General features: G+C 34.8%; 1 protein-coding gene and 1 non-coding gene across 2 annotated transcripts in view; one reads left to right on the forward strand and one right to left on the reverse strand.

The window, feature by feature from the left end:
- The window catches only part of Vegfc (vascular endothelial growth factor C), a 96,588-nt gene extending 77,364 nt beyond the window's left edge, over positions 1–19,224 (forward strand). The window contains exons 5-7 of the mRNA XM_042700638.1: positions 14,032–14,138; positions 14,537–14,870; positions 18,713–19,224. Coding sequence (XP_042556572.1) covers positions 14,032–14,138; positions 14,537–14,870; positions 18,713–18,827 — 556 coding nt within the window. The 3' untranslated portion in view covers positions 18,828–19,224. The remainder of the gene's footprint in view (positions 1–14,031; positions 14,139–14,536; positions 14,871–18,712) is intronic.
- A 2,128-nt stretch (positions 19,225–21,352) lies between these two features.
- Positions 21,353–21,429, reverse strand: Trnaa-ugc. Its single transcript has one exon. It is a non-coding gene; the product is annotated as a tRNA-Ala (tRNA).
- Between the last annotated feature and the right edge of the window lie 989 nt (positions 21,430–22,418).

Here is a 22,418-nt window from a genome sequence, read left to right on the forward strand (position 1 = left end):
GTTTTTTTTCCTTCCCCTCTACAAAACATCAAATACGGTGAAAACGGGTTATACCATGGGGGAGGGACATACAAAGCAACAAAGAAATCATCTTATAACTATGCTAGAAACAATCACAAGAAAGAAAAAACATTTGAATCCTTATCTTGGGGTTCATTTCGCCTAACATCAACTTATCTGACCGTTTCTGCTTGTCTCAGACATATACTAGTTGTTGCAAATAAAGGAAAGCATGGGACCTATGTTTCTTTGGGCCTGGTTTACTTCACTTAGTATAATTTTTTTTAAAGTCTTTCCATTTCCTAACAAATGGGGCAATGTCATTCTTTCTAATGGAGGCATAGAATTCCATTGTGTATATATACCACATTTTCTTGATCCATTCATCTACTGAGGGGCATCTGAGTTGGTTCCATATCTCAACTATGGTAAATAAGGCTGCGATAAACTCAGTTGTGCTGATAGCTTTAGTATGGTCTTGTTTGTGTAAATGCCCAAAAGTGGGATTGCTGGGTCATAGGGGAGCTCTATGTGAAGTCTTTTGAGGAACTTCCATACTACTTTCCAAAGTGGTTGAACAAGTTTACACTCCCACCAACAATGAAGTAAGGTTCCCTTCTGTCCATATCCCCTCCAGCATCTGTTGTTGAGTTCTTGATTATAGCCATTCTAACTGGGGTGAGGTGGTATCTCAATGTTGTTTTGATTTGCATTTCTTTTATGGCTAGGGAGTTTGAGCATTTCTTCATGTGTCTATTGGCCATCCTTCTTTCCTCTTCAGAGAAGTTTCTCTTTAAATCTTTAGTCCACTTATTTATTGGGCAGTTGTTTCTTTGAGGATTTGTTGTTGGGGATTTAATATTTTGAGTTCCAGGTATATTTCATTTATATATATATATATATATATACATATATATATATATATATATATATATTAGATATGAGACCCTTGTCTGTTGTATGGCTAGTCAGGTTTCATTTTCATGTATGCACATGAAGCACATTTTGACCATATTCATCCTCATTTACCCTCCTCCTTGGCCCTCCTGACTCCAAATGTATTCTTCTGTTTTATATAAACTTACATTTCCATGCAATCACCTCAGATATAAGAACAGGAAGCCAAGATGTTTTTTTTTCATTTTTATCATTATTCATGACAGTGTTTTTGAGGGCTTTGACATCACACTAGTTCTTGTCTTAGGCTATCAAAATACTTCTTATTATTTAGGGGAGGGTGAGCTGTCTTTTCCACCTTATATTTCATTTTCATCCTTCCTTCCTGCATCCACTTCATTCCACATTGTATTCCTGATACGAGTCATTTCTAGCAAACCAGTTGTCTAGTTGTCAGTGTTACTCCTGTATAATGTCATAGAAAGCGTTTTTTTCTTGTGAAGGTGATATACAGAAGGGTTACAACTACCTAAGTAAGGTAATGAGTACATTTATTTTTGAACAATGTTACTCTCTCCCTTGTTTTCTATAGACAAGCTTTTAAGGGCTTCATTTCATTCCTCTGGCCAGAATAGTGACTGTTTACCGCTTAAAACATTAAGCACAAATATTTCACCATCTTTGTCTACTAATAGCCTTACATTTACTTTCTCATTTTGTCTCCCATTATTCACCAAGTGTCTTGCACAAAGTCTGATTCCCTGAACAGCCAGCTCATTTCCTGCTCTGTATCTTGTTTCTCTTCTGGCCCTGCCTTGAAATAAGTTCTCTTTGTTTTCTGCCTCTGCAAGTGCTATCCATTTCTCAGAGTTCAGGTAAAGGTCTTTCTCCTGCATTTGTCTCATCAAAATATCGCAGCCACCTTTGCTTCCTGAATGCTCAGAGCAATTACTACATTCTCCGAGTCCTTGCATGGCTATATCAGGGTCCATAATGGTTGCTTGTGAAGCTAGATTGTGAGAATATTTCAGGTTATGGGCTTATATCCTCTATAATATTCAGTTAATAACACTCAAAAGTAATTGAGCTAATGAAAATATTCCTATTTGAGTATAATGCTTCTAAATCAAATGTGAGGTCAGTGATATTAATGTTATTTTACAGATAAGGTACGCAGAGCACTCCAAAGAGGGGGGTGGGAGCTTAGTAATGCTCTGCACTGATGAACAATTGCTTGTTGAGTATAACAACTTACTTGTCTGCTACATTTCAAGTATTTAGGATGTTTTTATCCATGTTTTCATCACAATTTGTTTTCTTAACTACTATGCTATGCCCTGTATGAGGTCAAGAAGTTTCAACAAACAAGTCTGAAATTGAGAGTAAGCTAGGTATGAATCTGAATTTAGGTCTGCCGCTATCTGACTTTTTATGATCAGGGAGGTATTTTGTTTCTATATAAATAGAAACTACAGAGGTATAAAAAAGATGGAATAAAAGAATGAATATTTATGTAATACTTAGAATAGCATGTGGAATCTAAGAATCATTAACAGATAGATGAATGATCATGAGTAGGAGCCATGTCTGATTTGCCACGTTTCGTGATATGGCTGAAGTTGCACAGTCAGGCAAGAAAAATGCTTCTAAAGCATAGCCGTTTATTATTATTTACCAAATAATACTATTTATTACTATTAACCAAACATTTACAGGTTTTATTTTGCATTCATTTGGTATTCAAATTTACTATGTCAATGCAATACATATAAAAACTAACAAAACCCAAAAGAAATTAATTGGGAAGAATATAAATTTCTCTTGGGTTTTAGAAGGGCAAAATCCATTATAATATCAAGAATTCTACCCTATTCACCCTGTATGCATATGACTTGCATTGCAATTTCAGTTTTATTACACGTGATGGACTCAAAAAATATTGTATGCTTTTTCTCTTTTTTTGGAACTGTTTCTCTTTATTCAATTTTTAATTGTTACCTCAATTTATTAAAAAGCTACCCCAATGATGCTGTAAAAAAAAGTACAGAAAACCCTAGAAAAGACAAACATAAGTACTTTTGAGAGAAAGCAATTCAGTAGTTGTGTAAGGAAGAGAATATTAAGAATTGATTAGAAGGGCCAAGCAATGTCTTTGGCTTATTAAGATGTTCTATATTTTGATAGTGACAATGGTTACATGGTTAAATTTTGAGGAGATCAAATCAGAGCCATTTTATTCTGTACAAATGACTGTCCAACACAAAAATTTCTTGGTGTCTAAAACACCAAGAAATTAAGGTCTCTTTTATTAATTATAATTTTGAAAGTAGCCTACATTTAGAATATATTTATACATATTTATAATTATCTATAAAAGATTTATTGCTGCCAATCATTTAAGATTCTTGAGATTACTGTGGTTGGGAGATTTCCGGAACGCCATTTTAAAGAGTTTGACCTTTCATTCAAATGTGTCAGCCCTACTTCTGCTCAATCTCTACACTATCCCATCATTGTCAGAAGGAAGACAAGACACTAAAACATGCTTTTCTAATAGATGAGACCTGATTTGCTTTATTATGATTAAATAAATAACAGACCATTTGTTTTACATTATGTATGAAGTAAAATTCAATAATTAAACCATTTGGTTTAATAGTTGTTCTCACTCAAAAACTGTTTCTGGATACTGTGTAGAGGACAAAGGTATTTTATTTAAAAAGAAAATGAAAAAGCTAATTGAGAGAAGGCAGCTGGACTGCAAAGAAGGAGGAGGAAATATTGAGGTGGTAAAATATTAGAACAGTTCAATGGTGACTAGACCTAATTCCCTTAGCTAACGGGCGTGAATTGGACAGAATGTTTACTAATACCTGACCATACACCGGGCACAGATATGGAAAACAGTAAGGGACAGCAAGTATGACAAGAAATGTACTTATTACCTTATTTATGTAACTGTAACCCCTCTGTACATCACCTTGGCAATAAAAAAAGAAAACAAAAAAAAGAAAGAGGGAAAGAAACCAAGAGAATAAAAAGACTGATTGCTCTTTGCCTATGAGGAGCTGAATCTAAGGAAGTAAATTACTCCAATATTGACCAACTCAAAAAGCAGCAAAGCAGAAATGGCAACTAAAATTATTTAAATATAATCTACTCTTCCATCGGTATAATCACTGAAGCAATTTTAATTTTTTTAAATGATCAACATGTAAGAAAGTGGATGTATCATATCAATTTGAATTCGAAAACATTTTCACATTATTTAAGTTTAATTACTTAAGTTATTTCCTTCAGCCCGGTCATCAGTCTGCATCCTCCATTCTCAAAGTGACCACTGTGAAACTGTATTATATTCATTCTTGCATTTCTGCCTTGGTGGTATATATCGCTATATTAGCCATATAGAAGAGAAATGAGAATATGATCTAGATCTTTAAATGTTTACATTTACTCTGCTTTTGTTTTGCATGCTGTGTTTTAGAGCTGTAATCATACTGCTGTATGTAGACATCATTTGTATATGTCAAATTCCATTTGGCCAATAACATCTTTTTATATTTTCCTATGAAAGCAAGCTGTAAGGTATATAAACTATCAAAAGAAAGGGCACAATTAAACGATTAAAGGGAGAGTAGATCAGGTAAAGATAAGTTGAAGTTAATAGTGGTAAAATTGTTGGTTTAATTGTTTAATATGAACAATGACCATATAGATGTAAGAAAATAGATCACTCTGTTTATGATTGCTAGATCAGAAAATAGTAAGTTATATTTGAGGTTTACTATGTGGAATGAATAGGGTATAAATGGAAAAGACTAAAGCTGTGCATGCTTCCAGCCTAGAGTTTTGCTTTTTTGTTTTTCTGTAAGAGAAATTAGGGTAGTATAGGAAGTTTTGTGGGTAAACGAATGTGAAGAAAAAGTGCATCATAGTCAAAGTACTTTGAATTGATTTAAAATACAAAACAGATTATTTCAACCTGAAAAAAGGCCATGCCAGTTTTTGAGTCAAATTGGTGAGAAGAGAAAGAAGGAGTTTAGCAAGATGAGAAAAATAAATCAATGTAGTTCTAGGGCTGATTTTTATAGCTTATTATTTTCATATTTAATAAAAATTTTGACACTATATTTAAAAGAGTTACACTTACTGACACTTAAGGGAAATACCATTTTTCTAAAGACTCATCACTGTTGCAAAGAAGACAGTAGATTTATATTCCTGACAATCTTTTCTTTGGAACTTGATTGACTAATATCTTTGGACTCTTGATGTGTAACAGATTCTCAGTCAAAATGCTTAGGAGCTTAAATGTCTGTGAGTTTTTTCCCTTACCACTTTAATGTTCTATTCTTTCCTTTTTAATTTGAATATCATACAGTGTTGCTTTTCTTAAAATATAAACAGAAAAACATGATAAAGTTAACTCAATTACATATCAAAACATAAATATAGACATATCATAGATGTACACTAAGTCAGCACATAACCTTATACCAATTGATGAAGAAATTCCGTAAAATATTTTTTCTACTCTAAAAAATACTCTTTTCAAGTTTAATATCCTTATAACCATGTGCAATTATTTTTTATCCTAATTTATGTATCTATTAAGTCTTTTCTACAAAGCTCATTATATAAATATTGTCAGTCCCCTCCAAACAAGTACTGAAAGCATAGCGTCCTGTGGCTGAAGAGTTCCCACTTAGTCATCGATACTGTGTTTGTGATGTTTCCCAGAGGTAGAGACACATAGAGCAAAGATCCTGGTAAAAATATCCATTATGGGGCTGGGAAGGTGGCTCAGTGGTAGAGCGCTTGCCTTGCATGCATGAGGCCCTGGGTTCAACTCCTCAGCACCACATAAGCAAAAAGAAAAAAGCCGGAAGTGGTGCTGTGGCTCAAGTGGTAGAGTGCTAGCCTTGAGCTGAAGAGCTGAGGGACAGCGCCCAGGCCCAGAGTTCAGGCCCCACCATTGGACCCAAAAAAAAAATATTATGTACATGTAATAACATTTTGTTAGACCAGATCTACCCATCATTTTCTAACAAATGTTAAGAAACTTTAGTTTTTGAGCAGGAAAATTAATTACTAAGTAACATCTTATATGAGCATAGTACATATCAGCCTTTATTGACATAATTAACGAAAGCCTGTAGTTTATATTACAATTCACCTCTCTACTATACATGCCATAGCTTTTGACTAATATATAACCACAAGTATCGAACAAATGCTTAGCATTATAGTGCCCGTAAGTAGAGCTTTGCTGTCCTAAAAGTTTCATGTTCCACCTGTTCATTTTTCCTTCTCCCATACACTTAGTATGTCTAAACAGATTTAAAAAAATTAGTACTTTTCCTACAGGACTAGTTCTCCCATGGCCCAGGTTGAGTGGCCATTCAATTTTTAAAAAAATCAAGCAGTCCAATATTTAGATAACCAATGAGTGACCACATAGCATGACTTATTTTTTATATCCACATCTCAGATAGTGAATGAACTTTTTATATTTCAAAACTAACCTATATTTCCTTATTATTACTTATAAATCAATAAATATTTATTAAAAGTAAGCTATTTATATATCTTTATATGTATATATTCACATTTTTATTGTAAAAATGCTGTACAGACGGGTTATAGTTACATGAGCAAGGTAATGAATACATTTCCTATTGAGCATTGGTGCCTCCTCCTTTGTTTTCCCCCTACCATCCCTTCTCTCCCACCTCCACAACTACCCTCCCCCACCCTGCCAAAGTTCTAAAGTTCATTTTCAACATAGTGTTTTGTACATCTCATTGTTACAATGGGTCAACCTGTATCCTTATTTAAGCATTTTGTTTTTTTTCCCTTCCTCTCCCCAAATTAAAGAAGTGTATATACAAGATGCAGGAGACTGACATCAAATACAATGAAAACGGGGTTATACCATGGGAGAGGAACATACAAAGAAACAAAAAAAATCACATGGTGCATTATTAATACATTAGAAACAATAGCAAGCAAGAAAAAAATATTTATGTCCCTATCTTGGGGTTCATTTCGCTTAACATCATCTTCTATGGTCATATGTACATAGCATTTGAGCTTTTCTGCTTGTCCTACACATGTACTAGTTATTGCAAATAAAGGAAACCATGGGACCTATGTTTCTTTGGGCCTGGCTTACTTCACTTAATATAATTTTTCCAAGTCTTTCCATTTCCTAACAAATGGGCAATGTCATTCTTTCTGATGAAGGCATAGAATTCCATTGTGCATAAGTATCACATTTTCTTGATCCATTCATCTACTGAGGGGCATCTGGGTTAGTTTCATATCTTAGCTATGGTACATAATGCTGTGATAAACATAGTTGTTCTGGTAGTCTTGGTGTGGCCTTCTTTGTGACCATTTGCCCAAACGTGGGATACTGTACAAAGGGGTTACAGTTAAATGAATAAGGTAATGAGTACCTTTCTTTCTTTCTTTTCTTTTTTTTTTTTTTGGTCAGTCGTGGGGCTTGAACCCTGGGCTTTGGGCACTGTCCCTCAGCTCTTCAGCTCAAGGAGAGTGCTCTACCACTTGAGCTACAGCACCACTTCCGGTTTTCTGATGGTTTATTGGAGATAAGTTTCATGGAGTTTCCTGCCCAGGTTGGCTTTTGAACCATGATCCTCAGATCTCAGCCTCCTGAGTAGCTAGGATTACAGGCGTGAGCCACTGGTGCCTGGTGGAGTACATTTCTTATGGAGTATTGTCACCCTCCTTTGTTTTTCCCCTACTATCCCTTCCTCCCCACCTCTCCAACTTCTCCCTCCCCCCCCCCCAAGCTGTAAAATTCATTTTCATCATAGTGTCGGAATGAACTTTCTAAACAGACATATTATGTCAACCCATTCTTAAACTAATGCAACTATATCATTAGTCTTGCAAATAGAGAGGTTGACAATGTTGTTAAAAATCATTAATTCACATCTCTGGCATTTAGATCCTAACAGACTCCAACTCTTCAGCATTCTTCTTGTCAACAGACTAATAAACTATAGGCAAACAGTAGCACAAAAAAGTGCGGGCACTAACCATGAGATACTCCTTAAATTTGATAGAGGGAAGTATAATTATATGCATTTTATTTAGGCATACTAAGCATATGCCTTTCTATTCGCCATTTATATAATAGTATCTTAAAATGAATGATTTCTCATTTATTTACTTATATCTGAAGCAGTTATTTAATGATATTTAAGTTATAGTGTATGTATGTGTGTGTGTGTGTGAGAGAGAGAGAGAGACAGAGAGAGACAGACAGACAGGGAGAGGAGCGAGAATATGACGGGGATTCAACCCAGAGCCTAACACAGGTAAAGCACATTCAACCACTTAAATATGATGCTAGCCTAAACCTCATCTTTACTTACCCTCTTTACATCCTCTGTTAACACTGTTAAAAATATCAGTATATATATGTATATAGACATAGGTATTCAAGGACCATGCTTAATAAATCAAAATGAACAAAATTGTCAAAGCAATGAAAGAATGTAGCCACTCTTCTTGCTACTATCAGATAGCAATCTTGAGCAAGAAGGGTCTAAGTCCACAATCTAAAATGATGTAATAACAAGTTTGATGTCAGATAAATGCCAACTGTTGGCATTTAGGAAATCTGATTTGGGTACTTATCAGAATTGTGGATAGAGTAAAAATTTTCCTACTTGTTTTCTTGGTGGAATAGAGGGTATCATGTAAGATATCCCTTTGAGTTGCTATGGAGACACTGTGAAGGAGGAGATGAGAGCTAGCTCTAAGTGCCAGCTTTCAGATAAGAGTTTTACCAATAGTATTGGATCATAGACTAGATCTCACAAGAGTCAGGGTTGGCTCCTCCTGAGGCAACAATGCTTGATAAGAAATGCACTCATTACCTTGCTCATGTAATTGTAACCCCTCTGTATGGTATTTTCACAATAAAAAACTTATTAAACAAAGAGTCAGGGTAGGATAGCTTCTAGAGTAACATAACTAGATTATAGATAACATCTGATCAGTATAATTTTAATCTGTTGGGTTGTTGTGAAACTACTACATTAAAACTGCTGCCATAAATGTAGTTGATTAATCTGATAGTTTTTAGCCATAGGAGCAAGTTGTTTCTTGAAAGTACTACAGCTTGAATTTTATAAAGTTCTTACTGACTTCGAATGATCTGGGAAATAAGTTAAAGGGAGACTTAGTGAAATTGATAAATAAGTGGTTAAACAAAGTATTGTTAATTTTTTTTCAATCATAAATGTTTTATAAAGGTCCTGACATTTATGACAATCTGCATTTACCTGAAAGGTAGTATGCTATGTGAAATAACTAGATACAGAAATACAAATATTTCATGATCATACTGGTACAAGAAATCAAATCCAAAATCATCGAATTTATACAAACAAATTAAAATAGCTACCAAGCCAGTCAGATGAGGTTTCAAATCATAAAAGTACCTTTATCCTGTATCATAGTTAAAGTTGTTTGGGTGGAGGAAAACTCATGCTTACCTGATTGTCAACATAGAAGTAGTTTGAAATCATTGTGCAACCCTCCACTTTGTACAGAAATGTGCATTTGATGCAATAGTCTTTACAAAAGCCATATATGAAACAACTTATTAAACTGTAGGAGGCACACACCCATTAATGATTGCTCTTGAACAATAATTCCAATAGTACAAAAACGCTTCACAGATTAAAACAGGAAGGTGATAAGCACATTGTATTATCCGTTTGACTTGCCATGACAACATTTCCTCTCATTCTTAAATAACAATATTCTAGAAATTTTGTTCACTCCACCCTTTAATTCTTAACATATTTTAAGTGCTAAGAACTTACTACTCACTTTTGAGCAGATAACTTCATTTAGGAAATATGTGTGTGCATTACTCCAAATAAAGAGTTTTTTAAAAATAATACAGGAATATCTCGCAGGATTTTAAATTTCAACATTAAAATACATTCATACTAATGAGATACAGTTCTGGTGTCACATATTTCAAAGAAATTTACTTTAGATTTCAAGATTATGAATTCATAAATTGCCTTTTTATCTTTTGTCGATCATGTGGCTTGAACTCTGAGCCACAATGCTGTCCCTGAGCTCTTCAGCTAAAGGAGAGCTCTCTACAACTTGAGCCACAGCACCACTTCTGGTTTTCTATGGTTAATTGGAGATAACAGTCTTTCCTTCCCAGGCTGGCTTTGAACCATGATCCTCAGATCTTGGCTTCCTGACTAGCTAGGATTACAGGCATGAGCCACCAGTACCTGGCTTCATAAATTGCTTTTTTTACATGGCAACTCCTTTGTATAACCACTTAAAGATAATAATGAAAAGATAAAAGACCATGAAGCAGACTTGGTATACATATGTAATCTCTGTTGCTTGGGAAGTTGAGACAAAAGGATAGAAGTTCAAGGACAGCATAGAAATTTTAGTGAGACCCTATCTCAATAACAAAATACAAACAAAAGGGTTGTGAATGTGTCTTAAGTGGTGGAGCTCATGCATTGTATATATGTCTGATTCCAAGTATGTAGTATAAGGCATTTCATACACATATCTGTGTGTGTTTATATGACACACTTATGTGTAACACCATTAAAGCTGCAGCAAAAACTATCTAGCACACATTCTAGTAGTCTGTATTTTATTATAGGCCATTATGTTCCATTAGAAATTTTTTTCTGTCTCATATAATTGATTTCCTGATTCATTATGGGCTGCATCTAACAGCCAGAATAGCATTGGCAGAGGCAATAATAATATAAATTACATACTAGCAAGAAGAAAAACATCTTTCTCTGATTTCTGCAACATTACTTTGCCTACCTACAGCAAATGTGACAATGTGCCATTTAATCCATGTACAGGTACACACTAAAGCAACACGGCCACAAATTTTAATATTTGTAAAAGCATAATTGAACTTCAATGGTGATGAGGGTAATGGAGCTACTATTATCATTTGATGGAGGAATGTTAAAGTTTAGATAGGATACAAATAATAAATCAGTTGGTATGGAAATTTGATAAGTACTATCAAAATTGATCCAAAATTCATGATTTACTCTGAAAATAATGACAAAAATCATGTAATTACTAGAAACTTTCCCTTTAGGTTACCTGAAATTGTTACAAAGGTCTAATATGCTACAGAAATATTAAGTAAAGTTTAAAATATTATTTTTACTGAAAACAATTGACAGAAAACACACACACACACACACCTGTACCTCTATTTGCAAAGAAAAGAAAATTCTGAAGACATAAGCTAAAACACTAAGGAAGAAACAACATAGTGTTGTTTTAGACCAGAGTAAACTTCTTTGAGTATTTTAAGTCTGCTAATCACATATATATTTTGTATTTCCAAGATTAAAACTAAAAACTACAAAAAGCACATATGTTTAGGGTAAAAGCAAACAACTATTTATGTAAAGATTATTAAGAGCCAAGATTTTAGAAGAATTTGTTAGCATGAAGTTAAAGTGTACAGTTAAAATCTAAATAATATTAAATTGCATTTTGAAATAACAGCTGGACTTTTTTGCCTAAAAGGATGTACAAAAATTGCTTCTTGCCAATAATCTCTCTCAAAAACATACTTTGCGTATATGTTTATTATTTTACATAGGAAAAATACATTATTGACTATCATCCATCAATATTGTTAAAAACACAGTTGCTTTCTTTACACGGACATTAGTAGCCAGTACAAGAAGTTGTAGGCTATGATAGAGCATAGTAAAAATCACATAGCAGAGAGTCAAAATTAAAATAAATTTAAGGCAATGTTCAGTAATAAACCTTTCTCCAAGCTAAAGGAGAAATGACTTCTAAAGATGTCAACAAGGGAAGAATGGATAAGGATTATAGCAATCATACTATTTGCTGAAGATGAAGTGTGAATTAAGAATGAGGTGGTAATTTTAGGCAAACTGTTATACTGAGAGGAAGGAATAGAGATTTTTCTGTTCAACCTGTACTGAGACAAATAGGAAGGAAAACCTTTATAAATCCTAGAGGTATTATTCAAACTGAGGGCAGAAATGATTATATAACACAAATTTGCGAGTATGGTGATGCATGCCCGTATTCCCAGTCCCTAAGTATCCATGACAAGGAGCATCAAGAGTTCAAGGCTATTCAGGAAAGAAAGAAAAGGGAAGGGAGGGAGAAAGGGAGCAAGGAAAGGAAGGAGGGAGAGTGGGAAAGAAAGAAAAGAAAGGAAGGAAGGAAGGAAGGAAGGAAGGAAGGAAGGAAGGAAGGAAGGAAGGAAGGAAGGAAGGAAAAAGAAAGAAAGAGGGAAAGAAAGAAAGAAAGAAAGAAAGAAAGAAAGAAAGAAAGAAAGAAAGAAAGAAAGAAAGAAAGAAAGAAAGAAAGAAAAAGAAAAAGAAAGAAAGAAAAGTAAGAAGAAGGAAAAAAGGAAGGAAGGATTTGCTTGTTTCAAAAATGCCTTTCTGTGGTGTTATAAGACATTTCGGGGTATTTTTAAAGAAGCATATCATCATATTGATCAAATCTCTAAAATATTTCTTCAAAACAGTCAAAGCACATGCCTGTTTGTTTATACTTGGTGTACTTTTTTAGATATCTACATATGATTCTTATATTCCACCAATTTAGGCTGCAACTCAACCTTCTTTTACCACATACTGCTGTTTACAATTTTGTATTGAGATGGAAGATGCAGGAGCTATAAATAAATATTTCCATTTGATGTCTACACAAACATTTGCTGATAAATCACATAGCGAAAGGTTTATATATTCTTTGTAAGTTAGGAGATGAAAAGCCACATGTCTCTTCTGAATAAACATTAGCTAACGAAACAGTCTATGACAATAGCTGCCTTTTCTAGCTCTGTCTCCACAAAGAGCTAGAGAGAAGCTTGTGCTAATGTGTCTATAAAAACAACATTAAATTATTCCTGTAACCTAATGGCGCTAGACACACTTGGTACAAAATGATAGCTACTTCTAAATGTCATTTTCCAAAATCAAATGGCTTCTCAAAGGAATGATAGGCAAGATTAGCTGGCAACATTTGTTCTTGCAGAGGGCAGACAACCTGGCTAAGTAAAAGGTTCTTGGCATACATACACCATGAAAGAGGTTCTTATTAGCCAGCAATTAGAGCACCAAAGGAGTACTTGAAAACGTAGACTTGATTGAAATTCATAAAGTTTACTAATACTAGTAATGAAGATGAAAAGACATAAAGAAGTAAAGGAGGAAGTGTGAAGAAGAAAGGGAGAAGAAAAAAGTTGGCCAGAACAAAGCAAATTGAAAACATCTACTTTGATATCTTGTTGGTAGAAAGTAGAATAGAACTTTCCCATTGCAGAGACTTTGCAACTTTGGAAAACTATACTTCAGAAATAAATTAGTAGGGCTAGGAAGTTAGCTCAGTGGTAGAGCGCTTGCCTTGCATGCGTGAGGTCCTGAGTTCAGTTCCTCAGCACTACATAAGCAGAAAAAAAAAAGCCGGAAGTGGCGCTGTGGCTTAAGTGGTAGAGTGCTAGCCTTGAGTTGAAGAGCTGAGGGACAGTGCCCAGACCCAGAGTTCAGGCCCCACGAGCGGACCAAAAAAAAACAAAAAGAAAGAAATTAGTAATGATGTATGTATTTGGATGTTACCTAGAATTATTTGAGAAAGCCAAATAAATGAAATACATAATGTTTTCTTGATAGATTAATACATAATGGTAAATCCTTTGGAGAATATCATCCCAATCACTAACTTCATTAAATAGCATATGAAGATGCCCAAGGTATATTTTCTAGTGGAAAGGGGGGTTTTATAGTGCTATACAAGGCTTTATCACATCTTATAAATCTATATGATTACTCATACATGTAAGACCATACATCTAATTCTGGAATTAGAATTTAACATTAGGTAGATGTTTGGGTGTCATGTTTCATCCATATATTCTTATATATGTTAAAACTTTTATCAGTATGTATTGACCTGTAATACACAGAAAGAATTTATTTATCCTATTTTGCATTGACTTATAATACACACAGAAAGAATTGATGTATCCTATCTTCCAACTATTCTATTGTTTAACCCTACCTGTCTCTTCCTAAGGTGTCAGGCAGCCAACAAGACTTGCCCCATGAATTACATTTGGAATAATCACCTCTGCAGATGCCTAGCTCAGCAAGATTTCATGTTTTCTTCAAATACTGAAGATGGTAAGTGGAATCATATTTTGTTCCATATCTAGGCTATATTTCAATTAAGATACACTTTCCTACTTAACCTTCTTGTAAAATCCAATAGTCATTCTTTGAAATAAGTTACCACAAAACAGGACATTTCCTACATCATAGTGTAATTATTTTTAACTTCTTTGTAAAGGAACTTGCCCATCTTAGTACAGTCTGTTTTAAGGAAAAACACAAGGAAAATGTGTTTAAATACACTGAATTGTTTTTGCATACTTAGACTCCAGTAAGGTACAATGAAAAATGTACTGGGTTTTTGTGTTTTTTTTCTGTTTTGTTTTGGTGTGTGTGTGTGTCTGTCTGTCTGTGTGTGTGTGTGTGTGTGTGTGTGTGTGTGTGTGTGTGTGCGTGCGTGTTTTGTCTAGACACGACAAATGGATTCCATGATATCTGTGGCCCCAACAAAGAGTTGGATGAAGAGACGTGCCAGTGTGTCTGCAAAGGGGGACTTCGGGCTTCCAGCTGTGGACCTCACAAAGAACTAGACAGAGACTCATGCCAGTGTGTCTGTAAAAACAAACTCTTCCCCAACTCATGTGGGGCCAACAGAGAATTTGATGAAAATACGTGCCAGTGTGTATGTAAAAGAACCTGCCCAAGAAATCAACCCCTAAATCCTGGAAAATGTACATGTGAATGCACAGAAAATCCACAGAAATGCTTCCTAAAAGGGAAGAAGTTCCAACATCAAACTTGCAGGTAAGCTATCTCCATGAATAGCATCAGTTCCTCTTGCTGAAAATCAAACATTCTCAACCAAAAACAGTTTTCTTAACCAAGCTCATTAGAACTTCCATGAATGAATGCTGAGCTTTCATGACATTGAATTCATTCCCCCCCCCCCCAAAAAAAAAAAAGAGCTAGACATGAATGTTGACATGAATTCTTGTCTCGGAGAATGATGCAAGTGGTGTTTGGTATGAATCACAGAGATTGTTAGTTATATTCACAATATAGCCAAGCAATCTACACTTATACTCACAAAAAAAAAACCCGATACATTCAGATGTAATGTAGGACAAAGTGTTCTAAATAAATTTTAATGTAAAAATTACAAATAATGTGTGTAAATGGCAATTCTCACTGTAGAATGTTATCTAGAAATGAAAACATTTATGTTAAAGAATTTAATGGACTTAGTGAGACATATTAATACGTTGTTTAAATTTACTCAAACCTCATTACTTAAGTCTTGGCTTTTTCCCCATTTTTCATCATGGAAAAATATGATGTTATTGGATCCACTGACCTTCAATATTAATCTATGAAGTTATACCTTTATAAACTCAGAGTAAGGTAAACTGCTATTTAACTAGACCTATGTTTTAACATCTTCTCTCATAATCCTTCAACGGTTTTCTAGCACTCATACCTTCTCACATGAGAAATTTTAATGTCTCCAGTTCTATATTCCTTTTCCCTTAATTTATAGACATTCCTCTCTATATTATTATTATTATTCCTGTCTAATAGTATTATTTTACTCTGATACTGAGCAATCCTATTCTGTCCTCTTCATACTTTCTCAGAAAGTAAACCGGTGTTTTTGTTTGTCAGTTGTGAGACTTCAACTCAAGGTTTAGGTACTGTCCCTGAGCTCTTTTGCTCAAGGCTAGTGCTCTACCACTTTAAGCCACAGCCCTACTTCTATTTTTTGAGTTGTTAATTGGAGATAAGAGTCTCTCAGAGACTTTTCTGACCAGACTGGCTTTGAACCACGATCTTCAGATCTGAGCCTCCTGAGTAGCTAGGATTACAGTTTGTGAGCCACCAGTGCCTGGCTCTAAGCAGGTGTTTTTGAGCTTTACCTCTTCTTCATCTCCCATTTACCCCGTTGCCTATAGTTTGGTTTATGGCCTCTGTGTAAAAGTCCTAATTCAGCTAGGGCTAGCTTCCAAGTCACCAGAGTGGAGAATTTTGTACTGATCTACTTTGTCATTTCTGGTGCCCTTCCTTTAAGATCAGTTCTTTTTAGTCTGATATGAGGTAGTTTCCTAGCTGTCCATTAGATTTTCAGATCATTTACTTTAAGTGACTTTCACTGGATTCTCTCCTCCCATCAACTCTCTAAAGAATGAATAGAAGGATGACATTTCAACGGATAAAACTGAAGTATCATGTATATGTGCTTTAGTTTGTGTTAATGTTCTCTATTACTTTTTCTTCCATAGGAGTAAAGCCTGTCTTTTTTATTTTCAGGAGTTTTGTTCTTTCATTTTGTTTTTACTTATTCTATCGCATTTTCTATTTTCTTTTAAGTAGTTTTACAAAGAAGTTGCCAACAGTTTATGAATATAATGCTTTTTGGTCAGTATCACCCCTTTCAAAGTTCTCGTTCATCCCTGCCAACCTAACTTTTCCCTCACTTTTTAAAATTTTAAAGGATATGTATTGACTTTCTTTACTGCTTTCTCCTCCTCCTCCTCATGCACTTACCTCCTCCCTGTGACTCCATCCTACCTTTTCAAGTACCTATTTCCTGATGTTTATTTTATTGAACTATAATTTAGCCTTTTTAAGGAATTACACTGAGCCCTGTTCTGATTGCCATGTTTCCGTTAATTCATTTGCATTCATTTGCATATCAAAGTATTTACTTATATATTTAAAAACTAATTCTAACTTCTGAGGAAAAAAAGCATGAATCCTTTGTCTCTCTAGGCTTAACACTTCTTTCTAGGGCTTTCCATTTTTTGCAGATTTTATTTCTTTGCAAATGATGAAATATTTTTCTTTGTAATGGAGGAGTAAAATTTTGTTGTATATTTATACCACATTTTCATGCTCCATTCATTCATTGTGAGACATTTGAACTGATTCCATACAATTTTTATTTCTACAACCTGTCACTTTAGCTACCACACAGGCTTCAGTGAACCTATGGATTTTACTGCTTATATTTTTTTTCCTCTCCTTATGTCCTAGAGAATCTTAATACCTTAATTTTCCTTTTAAAATGCTTCAAGCAATAGGTACATTTTAAATTATTTACATATTTCTACTTTGATAACCAATAGGGCGTTTCAAACTACATTATTTTTTTTGTTGTTGTTGGTCCTGGGGCTTGAACTCTATACCTGGTTGCTGTCTCTGAGCTTTTGCTCTCAAGGAAAGTGCTCTTCTAACACTCTTAGCCAAAGCACCACTTCCGGTTTTCTGGTGGTTAACTGGAGATAATCCTCACAGATTATCTTGTGTGTTGGTTTCCAACTGCAATCATCAATTCTCAGCCTCCTGAGTAGCTAGGATTACAGGCATGAGCCATCAGCACTCAATTCAAACTACATTATTATATCCAGAAAGACACTATTGTGTTTTGTTTCATTTGCCATACTGAGGATTGAATCCACAATTTTATGCATTCTAATCTAGTGTTAAGTCAGTAAACTCTGAGCTTCATCCCCTGCACCAAGACTTTCAATTTACTGTAACTTTTTTCATGTTCAGTTTTTCTAAGTGTGTAATTCCCAGGTTGTGACAGCAAATGGAGCAAAAGAGAATTTTAGTATTATGTAGTTAGTTGTTTTTTATTCCATCTCATCCTCTTGTAATATTCATTCCAAAAGTGTGAATGCCATGCTAATCAGCAGCTTTTATTGACCATTGAGAACTGTATCCTTTTTAAGTAGAGGAATTATATTCATAAGATGACAATAGATTTGTATTTAAGAATTGCTTTAAAACACTGAGTAGATATGCTTTCTTTTCTAGAGTAAAAGATAAAATTCAAAACTAAGATGTAGAGTTTTCATTGTAGCACACTTCTAAACTTCCACCTTAGCCATCCTGCATTTTTTTTCCTGTACCCTCATTCTACATGTTGGGCATATTCATCCTCGGAAAAGTTCTTAGAAGAAAGACAATTCACTGGAACTTTTAAGCTGCCAACAGATTAGCTGGTAATTTGCCCTTTCAACAACACTAGAAATTGAGAGTCTAGTATTGAGGGACAGGGACTCCCAGTGATGAGTGTTGTCTGCTGCCTTCCTTTGCTACAGACGAATGCGTTTCACATGGAACCCAGGTGGAGAAAGGAGACTTAGCCACCATCATACAACAAGCTGCTAAGTAGAAACACAAGAGTTGTAGGCAGGGTTGCTCAACAAGGATCACTGAGATGCTGCCAAGATGAAAGTCTGGGTCTCATACAAATTCCAGATTTTTGTGAATCCTGCCATGCTTATGTGATCACAGTAACTCGGCAGACCTTAAATATTCATTTTTTTCAAAATTTCTGTTTTATGTTCACTTTCATCCATGAAACACAAAAGCACTTCAAAAGAACGAATGCTTAACAATAGCCCATCCTTCCATTTGTTCTATCAGCAAGCAAGACATGTTCTGAAAGGCTTTTCCATTACTCCGAAATTTTGTAACTCTGTTCGAAAACTTAAACCTATTTATGATCCTGCAACACTTTTGTGATAAAATTAGTCATTTTTGTTCTAATATAAATTCAGGAAAATATGCTAAATGAAGCAAAGTAGCCTAATGAAGTCAGTGTCTTGGTCTTTAATATATGTGCTTTTCTGTTTCCCTAGTTGTTACAGGCGACCATGTACAAATCGAATGAAGCATTGTGAGCCGGGACTTTCATTTAGTGAAGAAGTCTGTCGCTGTGTCCCCTCGTATTGGAAAAGACCACATATGAACTAAGATTGTACTGTTTCCTATTCTTCATTTTTCCATCATGAAAAACTGTTGCCATGGAGAACTGTCTAGGAACAGAGAGAGCCTGCGGGGCTGTGATCACAAAGACTAAAAGTCTGTTTCCAATCCGTGTGGATAACTTTACAGAAATGGACCGGAGCTTGTCTGCAAAAGGCCTCCTTCAAAGACTGGTTTTCTGCCAGTGACCAAACATCTAAGGCGTTTCTCTTGTGATTTAAAAAGGAAAAAGAAAAGAAAAAATAATGACTATATAATTTATTTCCACTAAAAATATTGTTCCTGCATTCATTTTTATAGCAATAACAATTGGTAAAGCTCACTGTGATCAATATTTTTATAACATGCAAAATATGTTCAAAATAAAATGAAAATTGTATTATAAGCTTGTCAGTTTGGTCCATTACCATTCCTATAGTGTAAGCCAACACAGAAACATACATACACCATGAAAACATGATTTCCTCCTGGTTTTCCAACCAGTTCCAAACCAGTTTTTTTATTGCTCTGAAAACATGTAAATGGAAGCTTTATGGAGGAGAGTAATAAGTCATAACATTTTGCTTAATTTCATCTCAACATTTCACAACTACAAACATTTGTGCACAGGATACTTTTGATTTTGTAACTAAAACACTTCATCACTGGACATATTTTCTTTGGAGAAAATATGTTTTATGTTTTTTGCTCAAGCCTTTCTGGACCCGTCTACTTATTTAGAATTCCCATGTAATGGCATAACAGGCCATATGCCACCAGTTTTGTTGGTTTCATTTTTGTGAAAGACCTTTTTGCTCAGGCTGGCATTGAATTGTGATGCTCCTTAGCCTCCCAAGTAATTAGAATTTTGAGATGAGCCACTACACTGAGCCTCATGATGTTTTAACTTTATTATTATTATGAAGGTGATGTACAGAGGGATTACAATTACATAAATCACGTAATGAGTACATTTCCTTCTATACAGTATCTTCCCTCAACCCCGCTCTCCCAGTCCCTCCCTCCCTTCCCCATTCACTCTTTGTATAGTTCCCTTGCACCAGTGTCCAGTGAGCACCACTGCTACGCTTTTCTATCCTTTTCCCCTCAAAAACAGCTTTTAAGAATAACATCTTCTATTTTCAACTATGTGTTCCATCTACACTGTATTAGCATCCAATTCATGATGTCATACCTTTTCATGTCTAAGAAAATAAAAAGAAAGTGGTCTTTCAAGATTTTTCTCAGAATATGTTTACATAATATTTTCTAATTTTTTAAAGAAAAATTACTCTAAAGCCTCTAACATATATAGAGCAGCATGTGCAGTATAAATCCAATATATTGGATACTGTCTTGAGGGAAGAAATGGAAGGGAAGAAAAGAAGAAAACATAGTAAATTTGACAAAGTATTTTTTAATTTCTGCAAAATGAACAAATTCAGTGGTGATTACAGAATGAAATTGGGGGGGGAAAAATCCTCTTCCATCAGTTGGACAGGTATAGTCCTATTTCATAAAATGAGCACTGATTTTTGAAATTCAGTAAAATCTTTTCATACAATCCAAAATTGAAAGCAAACAGATATTATGCTATCTGTTACTATCATTCTGGTAAGTCACTTTTGGACTCCATACACTGGAGCTCTATTAATTGTTTAGCTAATTCAAACAAAAAGCTAAATACAAGTTGTCATGTCCAAAACGAGCTTTACAATGTCGGTGGGGGGGGGGGAAGGAGAAGGATTGGGATTGGAGGGGAGGGGGGAGGCTGGGAAGGGATGTGAAGGGTAAACCAAAGGAGGAGGCTGCAATGCTTGGTAAGAAATGTATGCATTATCCTGCCCATGTAATTGTAACCCCTCTGTACAGTATGTTCACAAATAAAATAAAATTAAATTAAAAAAAAGCTAAATTTCGATAAGCCACACCAGTCCATGTAAAAGATATTAAAAACTAAATTAGCAATTAAATACTAATACATTAAATACTAATTCTCATCAGTTTGCCAACAAAATAGATACAAACAGACAGAATGTGAGAAAGACAGAGAAAGTAAGAGGGAGTGCCAGACAAAAATAAATAAATAAATAAAGCCATAGCATGCCAGAAATCAAGAGTAGCACAGACAATGATAGTACATTACAGGAGTTAGTTGCAAACAGTTTTACATTGGCCACAAAATCCCACTTCAATTCATTGTAATGAGTGTGACATTGAATCACCAATTAAAATTGAATAGAAAGAAAGCTAAGTTTTGAATATAAGCAAATGTGAACCAGCAAAAAGCTAAACAATTCCATAAGAATGCAGATAAGCTTTGCAAAAGTCTCCCAAGACACCAATAGTCAGCCAAAGGATAAAGTGAAGAAAACACTGGGAGATTCCAGCAGCAATTAATAGATCCAAAACTTGAATTTTTTTTTTTTTTGGTCAGTCGTGGGGCCTGAACTCTGGGTCTGGGCACTGTCCCTCAGCTCTTCAGCTAGCACTCTACCACTTGAGCCACAGCGCCACTTCCAGCCTTTTCTGCTTATATGGGTCCTGGGAATCGAACCCAGGCCTCATGCATGCAAGGCATGCACTCTACCACTGAGCCACCTTCCCAGACCCAAAAACTTGGAAATTGTATTAAACAAAATTCTATGTCCAGAAACTTAATAGTGTGCAACTTGCAACTTAAAAGACTGAGGTCTAAAATGTTTTGGTAAGCAATTCTATAAAATTTAGCTTTATATATGTGTGTGTGTGTGTGTGTGTGTGTGTGTGTGTGTGTGTGTGTGTGTGTGTGTGTGTGTGTGTGTGTGTGTGCATATATGTATATATATGAAGATATATATATATATATGAGACTTTTGACTTTTACTAAGAGCTTGAATGGAAACTGCTTCTACTATTAGAATTTCTAAAAATGACCTTCATCCTCCATGTGTACACTACTGAACAGTTTGAAGGACATGCATTGTGAGGCTGAATTCATCCAGAGAGAACTTTCAGGGAGAGACAAAGGGTCAGGAAGTTATAGGCATGTATGTTAGAGTTTATCTGTAACATGTTCTTGAAGACATTTCACTTGTTGGACAGAAGAAGAGACATGAGCTGAGCTGGTTCCTACTGCTGTTGTTAGGACATTATGTCAACCCTTCCAATTAAACTCCTTAGGTGTTTAATTTCCCTTTTTTATTTGGTCTATATAGAAACTACAAGGTAACAAGCAGCAATGTTCTCTTGGCTCATACTTCTATACTCTCCCCAAGGTTTGAGTTTTCATTGGGAGATATTTCAAAGGTAGTCAACTGTAAGGTAGTTGAATTCCAGAAGGTTCTGAAAAAAAATGTACTATTTTTACTTAGGTGTACATTCTAAAAGTAGTATTACTTTTAAGTAGTAGTATTTAGTACTTAGTACTTTTTAGTTCTTAAAAAGTACTAAGTACTTGTACTTTTAAGTAGTATTACTTAAAGTAGTATTCTCAGGTAACTATATAATCTGAAAATTCATAAGACATCTGACAAATTATAAAATTGCTGTAAAATTACATTATAAATAGCCAACTTATCTGTCAATGTGTTTGAATTTTTGCTACCTTGGAAATTTTTT

Source organism: Dipodomys spectabilis, unplaced genomic scaffold (genome assembly GCF_019054845.1).
Source record: "Dipodomys spectabilis isolate Male_0828 unplaced genomic scaffold, ASM1905484v1 ptg000009l, whole genome shotgun sequence".
Lineage (NCBI taxonomy): Eukaryota > Metazoa > Chordata > Mammalia > Rodentia > Heteromyidae > Dipodomys > Dipodomys spectabilis.